Source organism: Cebus imitator, unplaced genomic scaffold, assembly GCF_001604975.1.
Source record: "Cebus imitator isolate Cc_AM_T3 unplaced genomic scaffold, Cebus_imitator-1.0 Scaffold42, whole genome shotgun sequence".
Taxonomy (NCBI): Eukaryota; Metazoa; Chordata; class Mammalia; order Primates; family Cebidae; genus Cebus; species Cebus imitator.
In genome coordinates this window covers 14,969,876-14,997,577 of record NW_016107357.1, presented here as the reverse complement: position 1 = coordinate 14,997,577, position 27,702 = coordinate 14,969,876, and the positions used below count along the sequence as shown (strand labels likewise).

General features: G+C 38.0%; 1 protein-coding gene across 6 annotated transcripts in view; it reads left to right on the top strand.

Annotated features, from left to right (window-relative positions):
- The window catches only part of TARBP1 (TAR (HIV-1) RNA binding protein 1), a 74,873-nt gene that overhangs the window by 8,474 nt on the left and 38,697 nt on the right, over positions 1 to 27,702 (top strand). For all 6 annotated transcript variants that reach the window (XR_001824533.2, XR_005199810.1, XM_037737794.1 and 3 more), the window contains exons 5-12: positions 855 to 907; positions 2,610 to 2,707; positions 5,865 to 6,000; positions 6,626 to 6,722; positions 8,144 to 8,233; positions 15,729 to 15,867; positions 18,310 to 18,409; positions 19,908 to 20,080. Coding sequence is in view for 4 of the 6 variants with exons in the window: in XM_037737794.1 (XP_037593722.1) it covers positions 855 to 907; positions 2,610 to 2,707; positions 5,865 to 6,000; positions 6,626 to 6,722; positions 8,144 to 8,233; positions 15,729 to 15,867; positions 18,310 to 18,409; positions 19,908 to 20,080 (886 nt within the window). In the remaining 2 variants the exon portion in view is untranslated. The remainder of the gene's footprint in view (positions 1 to 854; positions 908 to 2,609; positions 2,708 to 5,864; positions 6,001 to 6,625; positions 6,723 to 8,143; positions 8,234 to 15,728; positions 15,868 to 18,309; positions 18,410 to 19,907; positions 20,081 to 27,702) is intronic.

The window sequence follows — 27,702 nt, the reverse complement described above, 5'->3', positions numbered from 1 at the left end:
AAGAATGATTGTATTTATTTCTCAGATAGTGATATGATTTTTATTTTTTTCTAAGACAGAGTCTCACTCTGTTGCCCAGGCTGGAGTGCAGAAGTGCAGTGGCATGATCTCGGCTCACTGCAACCTCCGCCTCCCAGATTTAAGGAATTCTCATGCCTCAGCGTCTCAGGTAGCTGGGACTACAGGTGTGTGCCATCATGCCTGGCTCATTTTTGTAATTTTAGTAGAGACAGAGTTTTGCCATGTTGTCTAGGCTGGTCTCAAACTCCTGCCCTCAAGGGATCCGCCTGCCTTGGCTTCCCAGAGTGCTGGGAGTATAGGTGTTTGCCACTGTGCCCAGCCTAAGTCCGTTTTTTCTAATTGTTTAATTATGCTGTGATATATTGATATGCATCATGTTTCTGCATTCTGTTCTTTCTGTAAGCTTACTTCATGTAAGCTTGCTTTTCTGACCAGTATCTAATATTAATTTTTGAGTATAATTTATTTATCCTCTAGGCATAGGGTCTTACGTTTTCTCTAGAGTATCTTTTTGGTTTTCTTATCATTACCTTTATTTTCTAGCATATGTTACTTCTTTGGCTTCCTTTCTTCCTTCTTGACCCAACACATTAACTCTCTCCTTATTATGGCATAAGTTTTAATCAGGTGGGAAAATTCTGTAGTTACTTTGTTTTTCTGGTAGAATTAAGCTTCCCCTCCAGGACCATCACTAAATTTAGCCTGCAGCATAAGAGATCAGCTTTGCTTTTAGCAGGTGTTCTGTAAGCCTGCATAGGAAGTGCCGTCAAGGAAGCTGATTTCAAAATTGCATTTACAACTTAGTATCAATTATGTGTCTTTTTTTTTTTTAGTTTATTATTGGACCACTAATGGATGCACTTTCGGAGAGCTCTCTGTATAGCAGGTAAAGAGACATTGTTATGTTGTATTTGATACATGAATTTCATGTCAGGAGACATGACCAGATTGTTTGATGCATTTCATATATACAGTATGTTGCTGAATAGACAGTCAAGTTTTTTTCATCATGTGGTCCTTTCTGTATTTGTTATTTTTACATTCTGATTTGCATCAAGTGTTTCTCCTTTCCTTTTTTTTTTTTTTTTTTTTTTTGCTTCCTTTTTGCTGCCTTGAGCTCCTCCATTCTTGGGCTGTTAGAAACCATGTCTTTTACACCTCACTTTCTTCTCCCTATTCCTGCTTTCTGCACTCTTGGAAGTTGCAATGACTTCAGCTAACCAACACTTTAAACTTATTTTCCTTTTTCTTTTGACTTCATTTTAGCTTATAGGCAAGTCTTGAGAATAATACAAAGAATTCTCTCTTCTCTTTCATCCATATTTCCCAAATGTTAGTGTTTCACTGCATTTACTTGATCATTGCCTCTCCCTGTGTGTGTATCTTTCTTAGCTCTGTCTGCTGACCAGACTTACCCATCTGTATCTGTTTCAATGCCTGTCTGTCCGTCCATCCATCCATCCATCCATCCACCCATCCACCCATCCATCCATCCCTATTAGCAACCATGAATTCACCCCAGGACATCCAATTTCAGTTCAGTACTGCAGGGTTTATTCTGACCTTTCCATATCTGACAGTGGCTGCTGTTACTCATCCTGTCTCTACTTACAGGCCACAGTTATGTTTTGAAAAGGTTGACAGTGAGAAGTTTGTCAGGACTGTACCTTAGCCTCATTTTTTTGAGCAGCATTTATGACTCTTGAATTCCATCTTCAAAAATTTCCCCTGCTCTTGAAATTATGTTGTCTTTCTACTATTAACTAAATTTATAGTTGTGAGTCTTGCTGTTTGGTATGTCTCTAAACAGAAATACATCCCCCTCAGCCAATTTCTTGAAACATTTTTAATTAGTCTGTGCCAAGTTGTATTAATATTTAGTTCAATTTAATAATATTGAAGAGCATAGCAACATTTGATTTGCCAATTATTTTTGGTTTTCAAATAACTCATTACTATCGAATCATTTTCTGAAGCAATTAGACAGCTGGAGAGCAGTAAAACCAATGAAAAGATCTTGGTGTTTTCTAAGAGTCAACAAACACATTTATCATGAAATGTCTTCAGTTTTCTTGCACTTTAATTTGTTCAATTAGCAGATAATGTTCCTGGAAGAAGCATATAGCAGAAAAAATGTAACTTTAGTAGATATTAACAATTAAATGCTCTTGCAAAAGTAACTTATTACTAACATATGTCTTTGCTATGAATGTTACTTCTTTTATTTTAGGCCTAAAGATTTAGAGTCATTGGATTATATGTTGAGAACAATTAAATGTAATTTTAAATTGTCATTTCAGGCTCTTATTTTTTATGATATTATTTAGCAAGTATCACAAAAAGGAAATCCTTAGTATAGTAGTAGGTTATTAACTCACGTCCATTTTTCTACAAGGTCGTGATGTTTCTATAATCAGAAAGATTTTCCAAATTTTGCTGAAAAGTAAAATGCAGGTTCAGAAAAATAAGGTTGTCTGATTGTTTTACTGTTGAAGGACTTTTGGGCCATGGTCCATGTAGGCTAGTTTCAGTGTAATCGCTTATAAATAAATGTTAACTATTTGTTTCCCCTCCCTCTCTGTTTGTAGGTCCTCAGGCCAGCCAATAGGAAGCTGTTCTCCATTGGGATTGAAATTACAGAAGTTTTTAGTGGCTTATATTTCTCTTCTTCCAGAGGAAATAAAGAGTATGTTTCAGTATAGGTTTTTTTTTTTTTTTTTTTTTCAGGTGTACTTTAGGTTTTTCCTTTCTCTTTTCATTTTCTGTTGCTGCTATGACAAATTATAATATCTTAGTAGCTTAAAGTAAAACAAATTCATTAACTTATAGTTTTTTTGTTTGTTTGTTTTTAGCAAGAATGGTTATAAGCACCATCAACTATTATAATAAATATTTTCAAAAGCTTTCCTTTTCCAGGACATGCATATTCTCTCAGAATTACACAATATCTTTTTTGAGTACACACTTTAGTCATTGTGTATAACATCTGATCAGTATTGGCATGAGTAGCGTAGAGGTCATTTTAGGAGGTGTGTTGCAATTTAGCCATCTTTTGTAATTGTCCGCTATTCAATTTCAAGAATTAGTAAAATATATACAAGAAAGAGGGAACCTGGTTTTAGGAAAAAGTTGTAAACAGAATACCCACTGTGGCGAGTTGTCCCTTTATAGATACTGACTTAGAAAGATAGAAAAAATAAGCCAGAGGCAGTGGCTCACGCCTGTAATCCCAGCACTTTGGGAGGCCAGGGCAGGTGGATCACCTGAGGTCAGGAGTTCAAGACCAGCCTGGCCAACATGGCAAAACCCCATCTCTACTAAAAATATAAAAATTATCTGGGCATGGTGGTGTACACCTGTAGTTCCAGCTACTCGGGAGGCCAAGACAGGAGAATCATTTGAACCCAGGAGGCAGTGGTTGCAGTGAGCCAAGATCGTGCCACTGCACTCCAGCCTGGGCGGTAGAGCAGGACTCTGTCTCAAAAAAAAATTACTTATTTTGTGTAAGACCTGGTCCTAGAACCATCCCGGATCTTCAGGTTGGAGATGTATTCTTCATTCTAATGAGGTAGGTTGGAAGGCAAAGGACAAAAGCAGTGTGATTGTTTGTTCAGCAGTAGCAGGACCTACTCTGCTTTGTGAATCCTTGTTTCACTCCCACCTTTGTGATTTATAAAGTGAGCCTAGGTATGAAATATGTATTTTTTCTTTTGTATTTAGTCTGCAAATAAAAGTGACAAGATGACCAATGGCAATATCTATTCATACATCAGAAAAAAGGGACAATATGGTCTGTATATCATGACTTTATAGAAAATTGATTGTTTTGAATACTTTAAAAAAATAAGTTACTGGGGAAGAGAACTATTAGAGCCATTCTTTAGTTTGGTAGTTTTCAGAAGCTTAGTTAAGCTTCTGGGCTGCAACCATATAGGGATGAAATTGTCAGCCACGTTGCTGCCTCGCATGTCAGTAGCACACGAGTGAAATGATGTCAGCCAGGGCTTCCTAGAATTTGAGAGCCAGGTGTTTGAGGTTCAGGGCCAGGCATATTCCAGATGCTTGGTAAATGTGTTGAATCAATGTAAAATGGAAGCTTGGCCATTGTCATCTTCCTAGTGTCATGAGTGAGGCTATAGGCAAAAGATGGGATTTACTGAATTTAATTGGCGCAAATAGAAGGGAGAACAATTGAGGCCAGGAGTTCAAAAAGAGAAAGTAACTAAAACGTTCATTCACAGTTATGTAGTCATTTTTCAGTCACCAATTTCCAGTGAGTATCTTCTGTGTATTCTGAATATCTTTTGTGCTAGGTATTTCGAAAGATAAAAAATAGACCTCCTTTAAGGAGCTTCTGAGGATTTCTTAAAAGTCATTCTACAACTATTTGAGAAAACAGGCATTTTCACTAACTGCATGAGCTGAGAGTCCTTAACTAGCAGAGAGGACAGAATGAAGCACTATCCCTTTGTATCTGAAAATAGAAATGTAAATAATCAGGATTAGATCCAAGGTAGTCAAGAAACAGCCTGTGAGAAAGATGTTACTGCTTGTAGATACTAGAGGCCAATAACCATCAATACTTCCTATCCTGTTTTTCCTTAACATCTCAAGTAGAAGAATGGCTTCTATTATAAAAAATTTATCTTTTATCGGCTGGGTGCAGTGGATCACCCCTGTAATCCTGACACTTTGGGAGGCCGAGGTAGGAAGATCACCTGAGGTCAGGAGTTTGAGACCAACCAGCCAACATGGAGAACCTTGTCTCTACTAAAAATACAAAAATTAGCCAGGCATGGTGGCACATGCCTGTAATCCCAGCTACTTGGGAGGCTGAGGCAGGAGAATCTCTTGAACCCAGGAGGCAGAGGTTGCAGTGAGCTGAGATTGCACCACTGTACTCCAGCCTGGGCAACAAGAGTGAAACTCTGTCTCAAAAAAAAAAAAAAAAATTATCTTTAAAAAAAAGTAGCTTCATGGGTATCAAAATCTCTACAGTAGAGTAGAAATCTTACTAAATAAAAATGAAATAAAATTAACTATTTTACAAGAGCTTTATTGAGATATAATTCACCATTTTAAACCATTTGATTCAGTGGTGGTTAGTATATTCACAAAGTTGCACAACCATTACCACTGTAATTCCAGAATATTTTTATCACCCTCAGAAGGAAACCCCAGGCCTGTTAATAGTCACTTCTCATTCTCCTCTACCCTTTGCTCCTGGTAGCTACTAATCCACTTTGTCTCTGTAGATTTGCATATTCACAACATTTCATGGAAATGGAATCATAAAATACGTGGCTTTTTGTGTCTGGCTTCTTTTAGTCAGCATAGTGTTTTCAAGGTTTATCCACGTTGTGGCATGTATCAGCATTTCATTCCTTTTTGTGGTTGAATATTTCACTGTATAGATATTTCACATTTTGTTTATTCATTCGTTGGTAGACATTTGGATTTTTTACTTTGAACTGTTACCGTAATGCTGTTATGAATATTCATACACAAGTTTCTATATGAACACATTTTTAATTCTTGTGGATACATCCCTGGAAGTAGAATTGCCAGATCATAGGGTAATTCTGTTTAAGTTTTGGAGGAACTGCCACACTGTTTTCCACAGTGGCTGCACCATTTTACGTTCCCACCAGCATTGTGTGAGGGATCTGGGTTCTCTGCATCCTCCCCAACGCTGATTATTGTCTGTCCTTTAGATTATAGCCATGTTTGGGAAGTGGAGCCTCATTGTAGTTTTAACTTGTATTTGTCTAATACCTAATGGTGTTGAGCTTCTTTTCCTGTGCTTATTGGCAACAATGATAATTTACAATGTTTTCTTTCAGGTAGCTTCTTATTGAAGTTTATTCGGAAGATGACGAGTAGACATTGGTGTGCTGTTCCCATTTTGTTTCTATCTAAGGCTTTGGCAAATGTCCCAAGATACAAGGCCCTGGGTATAGATGGGCTTCTTGCTCTCAGGTAATTTACTCTGTATATGTATTTGTGTGGTTATTTGCTATGACTCTCCATCAATATGTATATTTTTCATCTGCTTTAATCTACAGTAAATGGTTATAGTTAATATTGGCATTGGGGTGTTTGAGCTCTTAATTTTACATAAGAAAAAAGCTTTAAAAAATTTATTCATATAGTTGAACTTATTTTGTTTCACAAATTACTAGTTTAAGTGTGTGCTGAACTATATGCTGTTGAATTTTGACCTCTTCAAATAGGCCAGTAAGTTTTTTTTAAAATACATTCGTAAGTAGAAAACTAAAGATAAAATGTCAAACAATAATATTTGTTAGAAAGTATTTTAAAAATGTCAGTAAAAAGGAATTTGGGGAGATAAAAAAAGAAGCATTTCGATAAATACGAACTTCTTTAAAAGCATCTTCATTTATAGTCTTATTTTTAAAAGAGAATTGTTTCATATTAAAATTGAGCTCTAGTGGAGGCCATAGTGGCAAATAATAGCTTTGAAATTCTGCTGACTTTCTGCATTAGAAATTGTAGATGTTATAAATCAACTTTTCGATAATCACAAATGATCAGAATTGCCTTTGGGAATATGGAACTGCATTTTTTTGTGTTTTGCTGTCAGGGATGTTATTCATTGCACTATGATCACACATCAAATTCTCCTGAGAGGGGCAGCCCAATGCTACCTTCTTCAGACAGCTATGAATTTGCTGGATGTGGTAAGTTTATCTTTTGCTTTCATTTACAAGTCTTTCTAAGTGAGTGGGTATGCAGAAATGAGTTAGCATAACAGACCTATGGTACTACCATCAGAAAGGCCTGCTTGTAAGGTTGGCCCTTGGCTGGCACTGGGACCTTGGATTTTGGGAGCATTTACACTCACCTAACTGCTAAGAGTGCTTATTGTATCTAAAGTGTTTGTTCAATGTGGTTTATGTGGAACACCTGCTTTCCTTCTGGGAGTCTGGAATTTCAGTATGTATGAGGCAAAGAGTGCCTGAGTGACCACATCCCAGTAAAAGCCTGAGGCACTGAGTCTCTAGTGAGCTTCCCTGGTGAAAATCTCCATGAGTCTCTAGTGAGCTTCATGGAGGTTTTCACCGTGTTGTCACAGCTTGTTGCTGTGAGAGCTAAGCGTGTCCTGGGTGGCCCACTGGGAGAGGACTCTTGGAGCTTATGCCCTGTTCCCTCTATACTTTTCCCCTCATCTTCCCCTGTATCAACATTCAAGGAATGTATACCATGCTTATTCTGTGCTTTTTACAAAGCATCAATAAGTATTGTTTCCTGTAGGGGTCAGAAAACTCTTTGTGTGCAGTGCCAGGTAGCAGACATTTTTTAAGCTTTGCAGCTGGCTTTATGATCTGTGTTGCAACTTCTGAACTAGGTAAGCAGGCATTGACTATGTTCCAACAAAACTATTTACAAAGCAGGCTGTGAGTGGTTTTTGCCATTGCCTGACCTACACAGAGTAAGGTACATAATATCAAGGTACATAATATATCAAGGTACATAATCTTAAGGAAATGAAGATCCAGGTGGTTTTCTTAGTCAGAGGGTCATTTTTATGGCATCAAAAAGAATCACTTTTTTTTTTTTTTTTGAGACAGTTTCACTCTCGTCTCCCAGGCTAGAATGCAGTGGCGTGATCTCAACTCACTGCAACCTCCTCCTTCCAGGTTCAAGTGATTCTCCTGCCTCAGCCTCCTGAGTAGCTGGGATTACAGGCATGCACCCCCACACCCGGCTAATTTTTGTATTTTTAGTAGAGACAGAGTTTCACCATGTTGGCCAGGCTGGTCTCAAACTCCTGACCTCAGGAGTTTGGCCTCCCAAAGTGCTGGGATTACAGGTGTGAGTCACCGAGTCCAGCCTCACATTTTGATTGAAAGTAATTTCTTCTTATAGAATGTTTTATGTTTTTAAGATCGTGACCACATTTAAGATAGTAACTTCAATTTTAATTTAACATGGTATCTTTATGTTAAAAGTTGAATAACATTTTCTTTTTCAAATATAGCTTTCTTTTGATTTAGCTAATGATAACCTACTTTAAATAGTATACTTGGTTGCTTCCATATTGGTTTTATTCAATTAAACATTTTAATATAATTTTTAAAATCTCTCCTGCCCTGCCCAGGAGAAAGTGTCACTTTCTGATGTCTCAACTTTTCTCATGTCTTTGAGACAAGAGGAATCCTTAGGACGAGGAACTTCATTGTGGACAGAGGTGAGATTGAAGATAATTTAATAAGGTCTTTGAAAACTGTAAAAAGTGGTTTTCTTAATGAACTTCTTACTAGCCATTTATATAAAATATAAAGACTTATTTGTTATCTGTCAACAGAGACTTTGAAATATTGTATATTTGCTTTGAGTGAACTTAGCTAATGCTGCTAAGATGCTTATGGAGAGGTGGGAGAGAGGAAAATGTTTGCAGTAGAGATAGACCTATTTAGAAGAAAGATGTTGCTAGTGGGCAGATCTCAACTCTGGATGAGATGCCCTAGGAGTAATGACAGTGTTAGACTCAAACACAGTAAGTGACACAAACTCCTCTTTCTCTGTTTTCTGTCAGCGAATGGCCCCTTCCTCCACCCAGTTGTCCAGTCCTCACATTTTGGTAATTCTCAATTTGTCCTGATTTTTGCATCCAATTCATCATGAAACCCTCCTGTCTCATAAACATCTTTCCCCTTCTCCATGCCCCACTGTGGCTCTAGCTCAGACCCTCCTCATGTGAAGCTTCTTCCCTTATGATGATGTCTTGTTGATGTCGCATCCCTGGCCTCCAGGTCTTTTACTGTGCCACCCTTTTTCTTAGGACTTTTTGGAGCCAGCCTCCTCCCTCTTTTTGTAAACCATGGGATGTAGTTCATACAACTGACTTCTAGTGTTTTTCATTATGTACGTGATTGAGTTCTGATGTTTGTCCCCTCTAGGTTATACATTTTTTGAAAAACAGGAACCATGTATATATTTTCAACATTTCTCCAATACCTAAGTGATCAGCAAAACTTGGGATTATTTCTTTTAGAAGGCAATTCTATGTGTATACGTAGAGAGAAATAAGAGAAATCAGCTTGGAGTATAATTCAGGCATAAAATAATGAGGGCTCAGGAAGTAAGTTAATGGCAGAAGAAATGAAGAAGGGGCAAATTGGGGCCTTTAAAAAATGAAATTTTGTTAAAAAAAATTTTTTTTTTTCGGCCGGGCGCGGTGGCTCAAGCCTGTAATCCCAGCACTTTGGGAGGCTGAGGCGGGTGGATCACGAGGTCAAGAGATCGAGACCATCCTGGTCAACACGGTGAAACCCCGTCTCTACTGAAACTACAAAAAAATTAGCTGGGCATAGTGGCGCGTGCCTGTAATCCCAGCTACTGAGGAGGCTGAGGCAGGAGAATTGCCTGAACCCAGGAGGCGGAGGTTGCGGTGATCCGAGATCGCGCCATTGCACTCCAGCCTGGGCAACAAGAGCGAAACTCCGTCCCAAAAAAAAAAATATATATATATATATATTTTTTCAACGGAGTTTCACTCAAGTGCAATGGCGTGATCTCGGCTGACTGCAACCTCCGCCTCCCAGGTTCAAGTGATTCTCCTGCCTCAGCCTCCCTAGTAGCTGGGATTACAGGCACGCATCACCATACCCAGTTAATTCTTTAGTATTTTTAGTAGAGACAGGGTTTCACCATGTTGGTCAGGCTGGTTTCTAATTCCTGACCTCAGGTGATCCACCTGCCTCAGCCTCCCAAAGTGCTAGGATTACAGGCGTGAGCCACTGCCCCAGCCACAATTTTGTTTTATTTTCTTGATGACAATGCATCTGATTATGTGGAATTTGAAAAATATGGAACCATATAAAGAAAATAAAAATCACCTGTAATGCCTACCAACAAACTAAATGTGTATTTTTTGGTTTAGTTTTTAATTCTTTTTCCCTGTGAATATAATATATGTATTCTCTTAGTTGCTTTCTCATTATGGATAAGTATATGTGTATTTAAAATGATAATACATTTGAACTTTCTAAATGTAGATTATACTGTTTTAAATTTCATTTTTTGTATTCACATATACATGAGCATTTAGCATGTTGCTAAGTCATTTTTCGAGATGGGGTAGTAAAACTTCAGTTGATTAAATCTTTTAAAATTTACTGAATCAGTTCCTTTTCTTGGACTTTTTCAAAGCTTTTGCTTTTACAAATAACATGGGGCTGGGTGCAGTGACTCATGCCTGTAATCTCAGCACTTTGAGAGGCTGAGGCAGCGGATCACTTGACGCCAGGAGTTCACGACCAGTCTGGCCAGCATGGTGAAACCCCGTCTCTACCAAAAATACAAAAATTATCTGGATGTGGTGGTGTGTGCCTATAGTCCCACCTATTTGGGAGGCTGAGGCAGGAGAACAGCTTGAACTCCAGGAGGTGGAGGTTGCAATGAGCTGAGATTATGCCACTGCACTCCAGCTTGGATGACAGAGTGAGACTCTGTCTCGAAAATAATAATAAATAAATTATAACATTAGGAGGAACTTATTCCCATGTGTTTTTATTTATACCTGTTTCTTTAGGATCAATTCATAAAATTGAATTTGCTCTATTTCAATATTTTTGAAGTTCTTGATATAGATTGAGAGAGGTTTCAAAGTATGACAGTGGACATCCACTTTATCTACAGTGATACAATACCAAATGTATCAGCATGCTAAATTATTTGCCGCTTAGGTAGATAACACAGCATTTGGTGACTGTTTGCATTTCTCTGATCGCTGGTTTTTTAAAACTTTTTTTCATGTCTTTGTAGTATTTCTTTTGTGAATTGTCTAGTCTTGTCCTTTTTCCATTTTGTTTTGGGATTTTAGTGTTTTGTTTTTTTCCTTGATTTGTAAGTACCTTTTTTATATTAAGGGTATTGACAAGTTGTTATACCTATTGTAAATAATTTTTCTTAGTTCTTTTTTAAAAAAATTAGCTTTGATTTGAAGATTAAAACCATTGGTCAGAAGTGTCTTTATTTCTGTTTTGCTCTTCGATCCTGCCTTGATCCTTATCCTACCCCACCCCATTCCTAAACAAAGGTGTTTTTGATAGCGATTCTGCTTACTACCTTGCAGGTTTTAGTTAAAATATGTATTCTTAGGGATTTCTTTATGTCAGTAGGCAAAGACCCTTTTTGTTCTTTTTTTGTATGCTTGCATAGTATTCCATCTGGTGGTTGTACCATTGTTTATTCAACTTCCCTGTTGCTGAACTGTTGAGTTGTCCAGTCTTGTGGCTTTTACAGACAGTTCCACAATAAATATTCTGCAGGAACATCTGCGGAATGAAGTCCAAGAATTGGGATCTCTGGTCAGAGGTTGGGTTCCTGTGTAATTTTTCTGGGGATTTTCCAGTTTCCCTCTATAGTTTCCTATGGCTGCTGTAATAAATTACCACCAGCTTCATGGCTTAAAATAACATACATTTATTCCCTTACAGTTCTGGAGGCCAGAAGACTGGAATCCGTTTCACTGGGCTGCCATTAAGATTCTGGCCTGCCCCTGCTCCCTTGTAGGGGCGAGTCCATTTCCTCATCTTCTGGAGCTGCATTGCTTGTATTTCATGGCTCATGGCCTTTCTCCATCTTCAAAGCCAGCAGCCTAGCATCTCAAGATCTCTGCTTCATCTTCACATCGTATTCTTCTCTTCTGTTTCTATGTCAAATCTGTCTCTGTCTTCCTTTTATAAGGACACTTAGGATTACCTTGGGCCCCCTCAAATAATCCAGCATAATGTCCCCATCTCAGAACACTTAATCTGCAGAGCTCCTTTTGCTGCACAAGGTAACAGTCACAGGTTTCGGGATTAGGACCTCAGTATCTTTGGGGCCTACCATAGGGTTGCAGAAATCTCACAGTATGATGGTGCCTATTGTGAAGCAGGATTTTTTGCCAATCTGGTGGTTGGGAAAGGCATTCCAGTGTAATTTTAATTTATCATTCTCTTAAAATTTGTAAGTTCCGGCATCTTTTCAGTTTCATTTTGATTTTTGATTTTGTTTACTTTTTTCCTGGTAGCTTTTTAGTTATGAAAAATGTAAATATTCTTAGAAGAGTATGGTGAATTCTCACATGCCCATTACCCACCATCTACCATTGCTGCTCATGGGTGGTCTTCTTTGACCTGGGCATGCTACTCTCCCTTCCTCTCCCAGTTATTTAGAATCAAATCCTATCAAATCTTATTTTTCATCTATACATATTTGAGTATGTACTGCTAAATGATAAGGAGTTTAAAGGGCTTAAAAAATAAGCCCATACCACACCTAAAAAAAAAAACTAACAATGTTTTAAAAATTTATTTATTTTTGTTTGTTCAGATGTTCAGTTTTGTTTGTTCAGTTATTCAAATAAGGCCTATTCGAATACTGCCGCTAATAGGCGTAGGTTTAAAATTGTGGACTTTAATCCAGCTGGAGTTTATTTTGGTGTATGGTATGAGTTGTGAGGTTTGAAAGAGAAAATTCATGTAAAAATGCTTTAGGCTACCTTTAGCCCATATTAAATGTAAACATTTACTGTTACTAATGGCTTTTCACCCTGGTTTAAGGAGTGAGGCATTTGCCTGTTTTATTGTTTGTTTGTAAGGAGGCAGCTCGTAGATTTCTTTATCTGTTCCCCTCGATTTTCAGTTCTGTAATACATCAGTGTCTGTTTTCATCTCTTTTCTTCTTTTACTCTCCTTTCATTTGTTTTGCCTATCTCCTGATGTCTTGGAGTCATTTGTTCAGAACTGTGTATTGCACATCTCCCACAGGCCACGCCCTGTGCTGAGTGTTGGGAATACAGTGCTCAGTGAGAGAAACATGTTGGCTACCCTCAGAAAGTGTATAGTTGGTGATTTATAGCTGAATCCAGATTTCAATTCTTTTTTTGTTTGAAGGCACTTACATATATGTGTATATATTTTAGTGTAGATTTGACTGTATCCTGTAACTTTTGTTACATAGTGTTCTCATTATTACCTAATTTAGTTATTATATTACATTAAAGCATGTAAAATCATTGATATTCAGTCATTTTAAACCTGTAGAAATGCCGTTTTCATGTAGCTCATCCTAAATAATTTTTTAATTAATAGACTTTATTTTTTGAAAGTGTTAGGTTTTCAGAAAAATTAAATAGAAAGTACAGAGAGTTCTGGCCAGGCATGGTGGCTCATACCTGTAATCCCAGCACTTTAGGAGGCCTAGGCAAGCAGATTGCTTGAGCTCAGGAGTTTGAGACCAGCCTCGGTAACATAGAGAGACCCTGTCTCAATATATTTTAAAAATAAAATAATAATATTTTTAAAAATCATGCAAAAAAAGCACAGAGTTCTCACATACTCCCATAGTGCTCTTCCTATCCCTACATACAGTTTTCCCTATTGTTAACATTTTGTATTAGTGTGCTACATTTGTTACAGTTGATAACCCCCATATTTATTATTATTAACTAAAGGTCATAGTTTACATTCGGGTTCACTGGGCGTTGACAGATGTGTAATGCCATTACAGTGTCATACAGAATAGCCTCACTGTCCCCCAGAATTCTCTGTGCTCTGCCTGTTCATCTCCCCTTTCCCCCAAACCTTGGCAGCTGATCTTTTTACTCTCTCCATAGTTTTGTCTCTTCCAGAATGTCATATAGTTGGAATCATATAGGACATCATGGCCTTTTCAGATTGGTGCTTGCACTTAGTAATATGCACTTAAGTTTCCTTCATGTGTTTTCATGGCTTGATAGCTCATTTTTTTTTAGTGCTAAGACTTCATTATCTGGATGTACCACAGTTTATTTATCCATTCCCCTGCTGAAGGACATCTTGGTGGTTCCAAGTTTTGGCAGTTGGGAATAAAACTACTGTAAACATCTGTGTGCAGGTTTTTGTGTGGACATAACTTTTCACCTCATTCGGATAAATACCAAGGAGCACAATTGCCAGATAGAGTGCTAAGAGTATGCTGAGTTTTATGAGAAATTGCCAAGCTGTCTTTCGAACTGTACTATTTTGCACAAAGAATGAGAGGTCTTACTGCCCCACATTCTCTTCTTAGGGTTGTCAGCGTTCTGGATTTTAGCCACTCCAGTAGCTATATAGTGGTGTCTTATTGTTTCAATTCCCAATTTCCTGAAAATATATGACACTAAGCATTTTATGTATGCTGTTTACCATCTGTATGTCTTCTTTGGTAAGGTGTCCAGATCATTTGCACATTTTAAAATTAGGTTGTTTATTTTCTCATGTTGAGGTTTTAAAAGTTCCTTGAATACTTTGGATACCAGTCCTTTATCAGATATGTGTTTTGCAAATATTTTCTCTCAGTCTGTGGCTTGTCCTTATTCTCTTTATGTGTCCAAAGAGATTTTTGAGACTTGTATTTTAATGGGGAATCACCTATCCAGAGACTGCAATTTAGATGTCACTTTAAACCATAAGTCTTGACATGAAAACCCTTTGAAGGGGAAATATTCTGAATTTTGTGACAGATTTGATAGAAAAAATCAAATATGAATTAGAGCTTAGTTGTCAAAAATAATTTTGGTGCAGCAGAATCATACCTGTGGAAATAAAAGATTGGAAAAGCCTCACGTATTTTATAGCAATAATTAGGAAACTTAGTCTGGCCAGTTTTAGAGGAATACAGAGAAAAGTGTATACTGTTAAAAGATAAATACTGGCTGACCTCACTGTTAGACAGATAATATCTTAAGATCATCTGACTTGATAAAGTCCTGCACAGAACAACTTCTTTTAGCATTTTTGAACTGCTCATTCATTGTACCTTGTAGTGTTGGTCTTGACCAATTCATTAATTCAGTCATTCATCATGAGTTTTGTCTTTGGTCAAATGATATATTCTTCCTTTGCCTCCTTATAGTTAACTTTGAATAACCTTAATGGATACAAAAAATAATTTTTCAAAAATGCTTACTTTTTAGAAGGACTCACTTCATCATAATTATTTTCTTTATATTTAAACTCAGTTATTGAATTTGCTAAGACAGATATTATAAAAAGGAAATTGAGAACATAATTAGATTTTAAAACAAAAATTTCACCATTACACATAATCAAAGATGAGTTGTGAAATCGTGTGACTTTCGTTTGCAAATTTTCTGAGAGATGTAACGGAGAAGGCCTTGGGCAGTGTTTCTCTTTTAAATTAATATACAGTATTTTAACATGCACATATGATAGAAAATAAACTTGTGAGAGGAGGGTAGGAACTTTAATTATAACTTACATTTCAAATTCTACATTCTCTCAAAGATAAAACTTCTTGTTTTAGCATGTAAAGCTGGAAGAAGTTTTAGTTGAAGGCTGTAATTTGTTTTACATAATATGTTATTTTTTATAGAGATCTTTAGAATACCTCATTAAAATGTACATTTTGTATAAGGTACATTAGAAATTCTTGCCTATTAATGAAGTTTATACATTCTTTGAAGGAGATTAGAGAACACACATACATGTATATACATGTCATACATATATATACATACATATATATATACACATAGTTTTTGTGTTTTTACTGTCTTTGGAACTCAATTATCATAGTAAATGGTTTATTACTTTGTATTCAGTTATTTAAATTCAGTTTATCATGAAGGAAAGAAAATTGGCTTAAGGAAATTAGAAACCCTTTGTTCAGTTAGATTTTTAAAACAAAGTAATAACTGTTTTCTTTTCCAGCTGTGTGACTGGCTACATGTTAATGAAAGCTATTTTAAGCCACACCCACTGTGTAGCTCCATTGGACTTCAGAAGACATCTTTAAATGCTTATGTGAAGAACCTCGTTCAAGAGTATGTCAAGTCATCTGCTTGGGAAGGTAAGTCTGCAATCATTTTTATGGATTGATAAAACCAAAATATTTTCTTTTTTTTTTTTTTTTTTTTTTGGGACGGAGTTTCGCTCTTGTTACCCAGGCTGGAGTGCAATGGCGCGATCTCGGCTCACCGCAACCTCCGCCTCCTGGGTTCAGGCAATTCTCCTGCCTCAGCCTCCTGAGTAGCTGGGATTACAGGCACGTGCCACCATGCCCAGCTAATGTTTTGTATTTTTAGTAGAGACGGGGTTTCACCATGTTGACCAGGATGGTCTCGATCTCTTGACCTCGTGATCCACCCGCCTCGGCCTCCCAAAGTGCTGGGATTACAGGCTTGAGCCACCACGCCCGGCCGTAAACCAAAATATTTTCAAAGAACTTTTAACTATTTTTTGAGACTGAGAGTTAGGCTTTATGAAATATGTGATGATTTATTGATGCCAAACTTGTTGAAAGTGGAAAAAAAGTAAAGACACTGTCTCCTAACCTGTATTAATACTTTATTTGTTCTGAGACTTGAGATTTTAAATTATTTTATGTTTAAGGAAGCTAGTAAGTTGCCAGAGTAAAAAGTAGACACAAATTACTGGGTCCTTGTGAACTAGATACTGCAGATATGGTTTTGGAGCCGCTGAAGTAGAAATATGTGCAGTGGAAATAAGTGTTCATCTTTTTTGTTTTTAAAGCACTATGTTTAGTATGTACTGATTATGGAAAACAATTTTAAACAAAAACTGTGTTTAAAAGGATAGTTTTATTAGTTTTCTTTTCAGCAGATACTTTGCAACATCAGTTTTACAAAGTTCCCTTCTTTGAGGAAATATATAAGACCACATTAGAGAAGCACCCTTTGTTTTTTGAAACGGAGTCTTGCTCTGTCACCCAGGCTGGAGTGCAGTGGCACGATCTCTGCTTACTGCAACCTTCACCTCCTGGGTTCAAACCATTCTCCTGCCCCAGCCTTCTGAGTAGCTGGGATTACAGGCATGTGCCACCACGCCTGGCTAATTTTTTGATATTTTTAATAGAGACGGGGTTTCATCATATTGGCCAGACTGGTCTCGAACTCCTGACCTTGTGATCTGCCCATCTTGTCCTCCCAAAGTGCTGAGAATACAGGTGTGAGCCACCGTGCCTGGCCTAGAGAAGCACTCTTAACAGATTCATTAATTAGGATTCTTTTTATATTCTTAATGCTTCCACTTCATTAAAGTCATTAGTGTTAATTTAGGAAAATTGCATCTTCAAATTTAACATTTCTTAAATTTCCTAGCTTTGTCTCACACAAAGTCATTTTCATCTCCTGATTTCATTAATCTAACCATGGAATAGCTCTTAAATGATCAGATAATTATCCTTCCAAAATGCATGAGTTTATTCTTGGAATATTTCTCTTTTGTGTTTTTAGTCTTTTTTGGTCTGTCTAGTAAATGTCCTATGCTGTTACATTGGAAGATTATTTGAAGTAAATATATGTTAGTCCCTATTAAAACAGATATAAAATGGGGGTCAGATAGAGGTCTGAGAGACCATAGCCTTTGTGTCTTTATTCATTTAATCTCATTTCTGGTCACATTTTAGGGAACACTCTGTCAGCTAAAATACTAGAATTGCCTCTTAAGGGATTACCTTTCGTCTACTCTTGCTTCTTCTGCAGTCTCTTTTCCACATGGTACCTAGATAAATATTTTCAAAATACAAATTTTGATCTTAGATATTTTTCCTCCACTTAATATATATTCCCTTTAACACTTCAGTGGCTTCCTTTTGCCGTTTGGGCAGAGAGAAAGGTCCTCTGCATGGCCTGCAATGTTTCCTGGTCTCTCTTCTGCCGTTTATGCCACTTCATTTTTTGCTACTCCCTGTCACTTAGTGTACACATGAGCATCCTTCTATTTTCTGGAATGTAGCATGCCTTCTCCTGCCAGAAGACCTTTGATACACTCTTCCTTCTGTTTAGAAAGTTCTTGTGTCCCTTCATCTTTCCTCTTGAGTTGTCATACTCAGCCCAGTTGTAATTTCTTCAGGGAAACTTCCTCTTACTCTCCAGATGAGGGCATGTCTTCCTAGTGTACACTCCACTAGCACCATGTACTTCTTTATAGCCCTCACTACAATTGCAATTTTATATGGCTTTATTTATTCTTTGATTAATGCTTTTCTCCTGTAACTTTAAATTCCATGAGCACAGGAACCACTGTGTCTGTAGCACCCAGGAAATTGCATGGCATGTAGCAGGCACACAAATTTGTTTTTTGTTCATGTTGAAATATATGTGTATAATAATGAGCCATGCTCTAGAGTGTTCTACTGTATTTCCTCTCAGCTGTATTTCTCTTATAATTTAATATTAATAAAGCATAATCATTTAGTGGTTTTGTTTTTAAGCATTATCCTTGAAGACTTTTGTTAATGCTTTGTAAACCTTAACTATTGTGTTTTAAGTGGGAGAAAACTGCTCTATGCCTGACTGGTTTGAAGCCAAGCTTGTTTCTCTGATGGTCTTGCTGGCTGTGGATGTGGAAGGAATGAAGACTCAATATAGGTAATTGTTTCTATAATTGAAAAGAAAGCCTATTTAAAAAAAAAATTCCGATGAGAATTATGATGTGTATTCGGATTTTGGAATGATTGAAGTGAGTTGATCACAGGTATTAAGACGGGGTACTAGAACATTAACGGTATACCAAAGAAATGTTTAAAGTTAAAAACAAATAGGAATAAGGGCATATTAGTGCTTTTAGATTGGTAAATTAAATGTTAAACTTAACAACGTAATGTTAATTAGATGGCTGGGTACGGTGGCTCACGCCTGTGATCCCAGCACTTTGGGAGGCCAATGCGGGCAGATCACCTGAAGTCAGGAGTTTGAGACCAGCCTGGACAACATGGCAAAATTCTGTCTCTACTAAAAATACAAAAATTATCTGGGCATGGTGGCACGTGCCTGTAGTCCCAAGTGCTAGGGAGGTTAAGGCGGGAGGATCACTTGAGCCGGGAGGCAGAGGTTGCAGTGAGCCGAGATTGTGCCATTGCACTCCATCCTGGACCACAGAGTGAGATTCCATCTGAAAAAAAAAATTAATGTTAAATTAGAGAAGATTAAAAACCTATATATAATAATCACTGGTTTTATATCAGAGTATTAGAAATAGGTTATAAGGTCCCATTATAAGTTTAGGTCAAGAGATTTATTGGATTTGACTCCTTTGTAAAATACATGATTTTAAAAAATGATAATAAAGGTAATATTTATATTTTGTGAGACTGTAAGCAGATCGGTTTTCACTAGATTATAGTTTTGCAATAAGCAGCTTCAGTAAGTAGATCGGGTAGGATATTTGCATGACATACAGTTAGTTTGATTTACTTCAAATCTCTTTTCCAGACCAAGATTTAGTACCAAAGTTGGTTATCTAGCCTGGGAAAATAAGTGAGACCACGTCTCTATAAAAATTTAAAAAAATATTGAGCATGGTGGCTCACACCTGTGGTCCCAGCTACTCGGGAGGCTGATGTGGGAAGATTGCTTGAGTCTGGGAGGTTGAGGATGCAGTGAGCTGTGATCACACCACAGCACTCCAACCTGGGCAACAGAGTGAGACCCCGTCTCAAAAAAAAAAAAAAAAAATTGGTTATAACAGTTCTAAATAAATGCTTAGGTTTTTTATTTTTTTATTTTTAAAAACATGTTGTATTTCCTTGACTAACTTATGTTTGTTTTGATTTTATATTTTTGTATTATGGAAGCAGGGTCTCAGCAATTTAATTTACAAATAAATTGGGTATAGGATTTCCTTCCCACTGTCACCTGGCATTGAGGACAGCCATTCTTCCCTGTGCTTTCTTTATTGAATCGCTACCCTCAGGGGAAAGCATGGACCAGAAGATGAGTCCTCCATGGTGCTGGTTGTCTGGGTCTTTCATGAGAGTAACTTTGTCTGATTGGATCCATTAACCAACCAGTTTCACAAATTATAGGTGGGAAGTAATTTGCTTATGCTTTTGAAATGGTTGATTTTGGCATGTCTTTTAATGTCTAGTGGAAAGCAGAGAACAGAGAATGTATTGCGGATATTCTTAGATCCTCTTCTGGATGTGCTTATGAAGTTTGGAACTAATGCCTACATGCCCTTGCTGAAGACTGACAGATGCCTCCAGTTGCTGTTGAAGCTGTTGCATACATGCAAGTTGAAAGGTCCCTGTGCCCAAGATGGTAAGGATAAGTTGTTTCTCTTGGTATCTTGCTTGGTATATCATTGGTATTTAGAGTAAAAGGAAATTTCTGGCTTTTTAAAATGAAAAGAACATTCAATAAATAGTTACTGTGTGTCTCCCAGTGGTGCTAGGGATACAGTGGTGAAGGAGCAACCATCTGCTCTCGGGAGTTGACATTCTAGTGGTTTACATGCATTGATTACTGTAATGTGATTTCATTTGCTTTTTAAAAAAGTTTATGCGTGCTTATTGATTTCTAGATCATTTAAAATGATCACTATTTTGTATGTGTTTTAGCAGGATCCATTTATGATTTCCACTCTGCTAGAGCACGAGAATGGCGGTAATTTTATAATTACTTGTTTTTACATATGTTAATCTCTGAGTACCTTTTAAGTAGAAAATACCTCATAAAGTTAGTGATAATAGATAGAAGCATTGAGCTCCTTCTTCTCTCCTTAAACTAAGGTATGTAAAACAGCGGCTGAAAACTCATAGACATCAGAGATGAGAGTAGTGACGGGTGAACCTCCCAATCCTTTCTGACCTGTCTCATTTGCAGTTTTAGAAATTTCCTATTTAAAAATTCTAGAGAAGCATTAGTATTAGGTTAATCCTGAGAATAAAGTTGATATGGTTATATTTTAATATATGCTTATGAAATACCCTGATTTTCTTTTTTTTTTTTTTGAGACGGAGTTTCGCTCTTGTTGCCCAGGCTGGAGTGCAATGGCGCGATATTGGCTCACCGCAACCTCCGCCTCCTGGGTTCAGGCAATTCTCCTGCCTCAGCCTCCTGAGTAGCCGGGACTACAGGCACGCGCCACCATGCCCAGCTAATTTTTTTTTGTATTTTTAGTAGAGACGGGGTTTCACCATGTTGACCAGGATGGTCTCGATCTCTTGACCTCGTGATCCACCCACCTCGGCCTCCCAAAGTGCTGGGATTACAGGCGTGAGCCACCGCGCCTGGCCCTGATTTTCTATAATGATAGTAGCAGAATCAAATGCTGTGAAAATACCGTAATTTTTTAAATAAGACTTTTAACTCCTTAAGAACATACATTTGAATTCATTGGACATGTCCTGACTATTTATTCCTATGCTCACTGCTTTCAGTGTAGAACTGGGCCACATGTGCCCTTGAAAAATTGCCATAATTTTGGGTGCAAACAAAAGAATTGTGATATGTAAGTTATATGTAAGTTAGGGTGCAAAGTAAACACCTGTGTACTCGCATGCAACCTAAAACAAATTTACCTGTTTAGTGCCCTTCTGTTACTCTTTGTCTTCCTATTGTGACTTTTATTATATCCATGCATTTTAGAAAAGAGTTTTTACCACATATGTAGATATTCCTCAACAATATATTGATTTTTTTCAAACTACTTTATTAAGGTATGATTGACATGTTAAAAGGCTTTACGTATTTAATGTATGCAACTCAATGAATTTGGGGATGGCTATACACCCCTGAAACCATCACCATCATCAAGGTCATAGATGTATCTTTTTACCTCCCAAAGTTTCCTCTGGCTCCTGTTATTATTACTATTTGTAATAAGAACACTTAACCTAAGATCTGCCCTCTTATCGAATTTTAAGCATACAACACTGTAGCTATTAGGCATTATGCTGTGTGATAGACCTTCAGAACTTCATTGTTTTGCGTAATTGAAACTTCATACCCCTTGACCATCCCCTCCCATTCTATAAGTTGCCATTTAATTTTGTTGATTTTTTTTTCCCTTTGCTGTGCAGAAGTGTTCAGGTTTCATGTATTGTTTATTTTTACTTTTGTTGCCTTTGCTTTTGCTGTCACATCCTAAAAATTATTGCTAAAACCAGTGTCAAGGAGCTTCTTCCCTGTATTCTCTAGGAGTTTTACAGTTTCAGGTCTTACAGTTAAATCTTTTTTTTTTCTGAGATGGAGTTTTGCTGTATTGCCAGGCTGGAGTGTAGTGGTGTGATCTCGGTTCACCGTAACCTCCACCTCCTGGGTTCAAGTGACTCTCTTGCCTCAGCCTCCTGAGTAGCTGGGATTACAGGTGCATACCACCACACCCAGCTAATTTTTGTATTTTTAATTGAGACGGGATTTCATCCATGTTGGTCAGGCTGGTCTTGATCTCTTGATCTTGTGATCCGCCCACCTCAGCCTCCCAAAATGCTGGGATTACAGGCGTGAGCCACTGCGTGTGGCCTTGCACCTGAATCTTTAATCCATTTTGAGTTATTTTTGTGTGTGTTTAAGCTAAGAGTTTAGTTTTATTCTTTTGCATGTGGATATGCAGTTTTCTCCACACCAGTTATTGAAGATACTGCCCTTTCCTCACTTTGTATTCTTGGAGTCCTGGTAGAAGCTTAGTTGACCATATATGTGAGTTTAACAATATATTGTTTCATTTTCTTGCTTTTGAGCTTTATAGAAATGGTATCTTAGTGTAAGAAGTCTTGTATAATTTTTCACTGAACATGTTCCTGAGATTCATCCATGTCCTTTCTTACACTTTATTATTTTCCCTGTTATAGAATTATCGGTTGTATGACAATACCGCAATTTATGCATTCTCCTCTCGTTGGACATTTGATTATATTTACTTTATTACTATTATGTGCAGTGCCACCATGAACACTTTTCCACCTGTCTTCTGGGGCCTGTGTGTGAGTCTCTCTAGGCTGTGTTTCTAGAATAAAATAGATTATTCTTAGGGTCTGTGCTTATTCAGCTTAATGCAAAATTGTTTTTCCATGTAGTAATGCATACATTCTATGTTCTCACCTGTGAGATGTTAAGAGTTAAAGAGTTGGGGAGGGGATCTGTGACGTAAGTGGGGGAGATCTTCCTGGAAAAGGGTTGGCAGGTGAAGAGGCCCTGATGTGAGAGCTGGCCACTTGAGGGGCAGTTAGGAGACCAGTGCAGTGAAATAGGAACAGTAGGAGATGAATTCTGAGAGGTAAGTCTCGGGACAGGAGTTGTGTAGGAGTTTTTTGGCTATTGCAAGGGCACTGACTTTTATTAGGGGGTTGTAACTGAGGAGCGTCAAGATCTGCTGTCAGTCTTTAAAGCTGTCTCTGGCTATAGTGTTGAGGGTAAGTTACAGAGTGGGAAAGGGCGGAAGCCAGAGGCAGCTGCTAGGCTCCTGCCAGGGCCCCCTGTGGGTGCAGTGAAGTGCATAGAGATTTTGGATGTTTCTTGATGGTACCACCAAGATTTGGCAACTGGTTAAATGTGGGCTGTGAGGAAAAGAGAGAACCCAAAGGTGACTCTGTTTTGGGGTAAGTTGGATAGCTGGAGTTGCTTTTAACTGAGATCAGAAAGACTGGCGTTAGGCCGGGTGTGGTGGCTCATGCCTGTAATCTCAACACTTTGGGAGGCCTAGGTGGGTGGATCACCTAAGGTCAGGAGTTCAAGACCAGCCTGACAAAATGGTGAAACCCTGTCTCTACTAAAAATACAAAAACGAGTTGAGTGTGGTGGCGGGCGCCTGTAAACCCAGGTACTCAGGAGGCTGAGGCAGGAGAATTGCTTGAATCTGGGAGGCGGAGGTTGCGGTGAGCCGAGATAGCACCACTGCACTCCAGCCTGGGCAACATAAGCAAAACTCTGTCTCAAAAAAAAAAGACTGGTATTAGAGAGTGGGATGCCTCTGTACCTGAGTGGAGTTGTTGAGTTGACATTTGACTTTATGAGGCTGTAGTTCAGGGAGAAGTATGAGTTAGAGATAGAAACTTGGGAGTCATTAGCATACAGGTGGTATTTAAAATCATGAGACTGGATGAGAGTGTTAGGGGAGCAAGTGTAGATGGAGAAGGGGTCCAAGTCCCTTGGGGACACCAATGTCCAGATGTTAGGGAGGTAAAGAGGAATAGCAGAGGGTACCCAGGGGAATTTACAGCCAGAGAGGAGGAAAACCAGGAAGCCAATGAAGAACATGTTTCTGGGAGGAGGGCAGGATCCTCCACCAGAGGCTGCTGAAGACTTGACGGAAGGACTGGGAATTGACCGTCCAGTTTAGCAACATGAAATCAGTGGTGACTTTGCAGAAACAATTTGGGGCAGTGGTGGGGGATACTCAGAGAGAAATAAAAATAGTGAGTAAAATAGCAAGCTCTTTCAAGGAGTATTTTATGTAGAGGAGCAGAGAAATAGGGCCATTGGTGGTGGGGAAAGAGAAGTGTTTTTGTTTCCTTAAGAGGTGAATATAACAATGTTTATGTGCTGATGGAAATGATTTCATTGAGGGGGGTTTTGAAGACATAAAGGGGTGGTATTTGCTGACTGGCATCCAAGCATAGGTGAGAGTGTATGGAATCCAGGGCACAAGTGGTTCTAGAAGGTTCTAGAAGGAGCACTGATAGAAAGGTAGGTGCAGGTAGGTGGGCGGATATGGGAGGTCATAGAAGTTCTTTTCTAATTTATTCTGTTCTTTTAAGGAAAGAGGAGATAGATTGAGGATGGGGGTAGAAGTGTTGGCAGTGTCAGGACTGGATATATAAGCATCTGTCTGGGTCAGATGCTTTGTAAGTGCACTAAGGCAGTGCTGTAGGATTGCTGGGCTTGCTGAGTGTGCCCTTGACGTTGGCAATCGTGAATTCACAGTGACGGCAGTCCACATGGCAGTGTTTTCCTCCTGGTACTGTACTGTGATGTGCAGAACCACTTCAGACTGCCTGATCAGATGCGATTCAGGGATTGTCATTCTGCAGATGCCGTTTTTGTAAAATGATGTTTCTATGATTATATTAATCTGCAATAGCTGTATAATGTTTATTTTTAAATCTGAGGAAACATACTTTTAGTTACATTACGTTTCATTACACTGGATTATATGGGCGAAAGTAATGGGCCTTCAAGAATTATTACTACTTCTGTCCTCACTACCGGCTAGATTTGTCACTGTGGTGGGTCTGGTTGCTTTGCTGAGTCTCACTTTCTTCGTGGGAGTAAACTCTTCTGTAGTGGAACTTTTCTCCCTGAGATAGCTTTTTATACATATTTAGTTTTACACATAGGTAGTTTTATACGTAACGTAAAATTTACATTTTCACCATATTTAAGTGTACAGTTCTGTGACATAAAGTACATTCATACTGTTGTGTAGCCATCACCATCATTCCTCCAGAACATTTTTCTCTTCCCAAACTGGAACTCTGTACTCTATGTGCTCTGTACACTAATTCCCTGTTTTCCTCTTTCCCCAGGCTCTGGCAGTCACCATTCGGCTTTCTGTCTCTATAAATTTGACTCCTCTGGGTAGCTCATATAAGTGGAATCATACAGCGTCTGTCCTTTTGTGCCTGACTTATTTCACAAAGCATAATGTCTTCAAGGTCCATCTGTGTTGTAGCATGTGTCATAATTTGATTCCTCTTAAAGGCTGAGTAATATTCCATCGTTTGGCTAGATTATATTTGGTTCTCCATTAATCTGTTGATGAACAATTGGATTTTTTTCATCTTCTTTTTTGTGAATAATGCTGCTGTGAACATGGGTGTACAAATATCTGTTTGAGTCCTGCTTTTAATGCTTTTGGAAGTGGAATTTCTGTATCATATGATAATTCTGTTTAAGTTTTTGAGGAGCTGCCATACACTTTTCCACAGTGGCTGCACCATTTTACATTATCACCAGTAGTGCCCAAGGGTTCCAGTTTTTCCATGTTCTCTCCAACACTTGTTAATGGGCCTTTAAAAATAATACCCATCCTAATGAGTATAAAGTGGTACTTCATCATGATTTTGACTGATCACTTTTTGACTAATTCTGGTCCCACTTCTTTTGGGATTCAGTTTACTACTATAAATTATATGAGGCGTAGAGTAGGAAACAAAACCATAATTTTTATCCTGGCTTGAACTTTTGCCCACAGTTTGTATATTGTGACAGGGTATTAAATTCCGAGATGTGGCAGTGACCAGGGGATGTGCCTTGAGGGTGAAGTAAAGGCTCTTCTGCATTGCGGTAATTAAGAGGAGGCACTGTTGTAAGGACAATAATATTGGATGCCTTGATGGCAGCTACTTTTCTTCATGCCATTTTGTTCTCTGTTCTCCAAGGCCTAGGCTTTACCTTGAAATCTCAAATTTATTTTAATTGAATGAGTTTGATTGTATATGAGGAAAGTAAATCATTTTATGCTATTGATGTAAGTTCAGTATTTAAGGAGTTGACTATGTGTATAGGAGAAAGAAAAGGCAAAAGAGTAGTATCTTCTGTTTTGGAATGTGGAAGACAGGAGCATTCTGTCCTTCCCATATTCATTGGTTATAGTTTTTAATTTTTTAATAAAGGCTTTTACTTTCCAATCATTTGCTGGTGGCTTCTTGACATGGAAAATGACTCATAAGATACTCCAGAGGCTGCATAATAAAGCCCCTGGGTAACATGAACATTTAAAATTCATTTTTAATGTATGTAATCTCTTAAAGAATGAACGCTTCTCAGAGTGATAGATGCAGCATGTTAAGAAGTGTCTATTCAAGTCTTTTCCTAGTTAGTCCTTTGTTAGATCCATGGTTTGCACATATTTTCTTCTCTGCAGCTTGTCTTTTCATCTCTTAATAGTGCCTTTTGCAGAGCAAAAGTTTTTATTCTGATGAAATCCAGTTTATTTTTGTTTTGTTCTATGGATCATGCAATAGGTATTATGACTGAGAACTCTGCCTTAGCCCCAGGTCATATAGGATTTTCTCCCTTTTTTCTAAAAGTTTTATAGTTTATTATTTTACTTTCAGATTTATGATATATTTAGGGTTAATTTTTAAGGTGTAAGGTTTAGTCAAGGGTAGTTTTTTTTTTTTTTTTTTTTTTTTTTTTTTTGCCTTTAGATGTGTAGTTGTACCGGGATTGTTTGTTGGAGAGATTGAGTATCCTTTCTCTGTTGAATTGTTTTGTACTTTTGTCAAAAATTAATTGGCCAGGATGGAAACAATCCAAAGTACATGGGTAGATGGATAATATGTGGTTTATACATATTCAACTTTAAGAAGGAATGAAGTAGTAATACATGTTATAACATGGGTAAACCTTGAAAACATTATGTTAAGTGAAAGGTGATCACTTAAGACCACATGTTATATGATCTCATTTAAATGAAATGTCCGGAATAGGCAAATCTATACAGACAAAAAGTAGATTGGGGTTGCCTACGGCTGGGAAAAAATAGGGGTTAAGGGCCTGATGGTTTAAAGGGTATGAGGTTTCTCTTTGTGGTGATGAAATGTAATATTGAGTGTGGTGATGGTTACACATATCTGTGACTATACAAGAAACCATTGAATTAGATACCTTTAATAGGGGTTGAATGCTCTGTGAATTCTCGCTCAAAAAATTGTTTAAAAATAATTAATTTGGGCTGGGTGCAGTGGCTCACACCTGTAATTCCAGCACTTTGGGAGGATGAGGCAGGCAGATCACAAGGTCAAGAGATCGAGACCATCCTGGCCAACATGGTGAAACCCTGTCTCTGCTAAAAAGTGCAGAAATTAGTTGGGCATGGTGGCAAACGCCTATAGTCCCAGCTGCTCAGGAGGCTAAGGCAGGAGAATTGCTCGAACCCGGGAGGCAGAGGTTGCAGGTGAGCCAAGATCACGCCAATGCACTCCAGCCTGGGACAG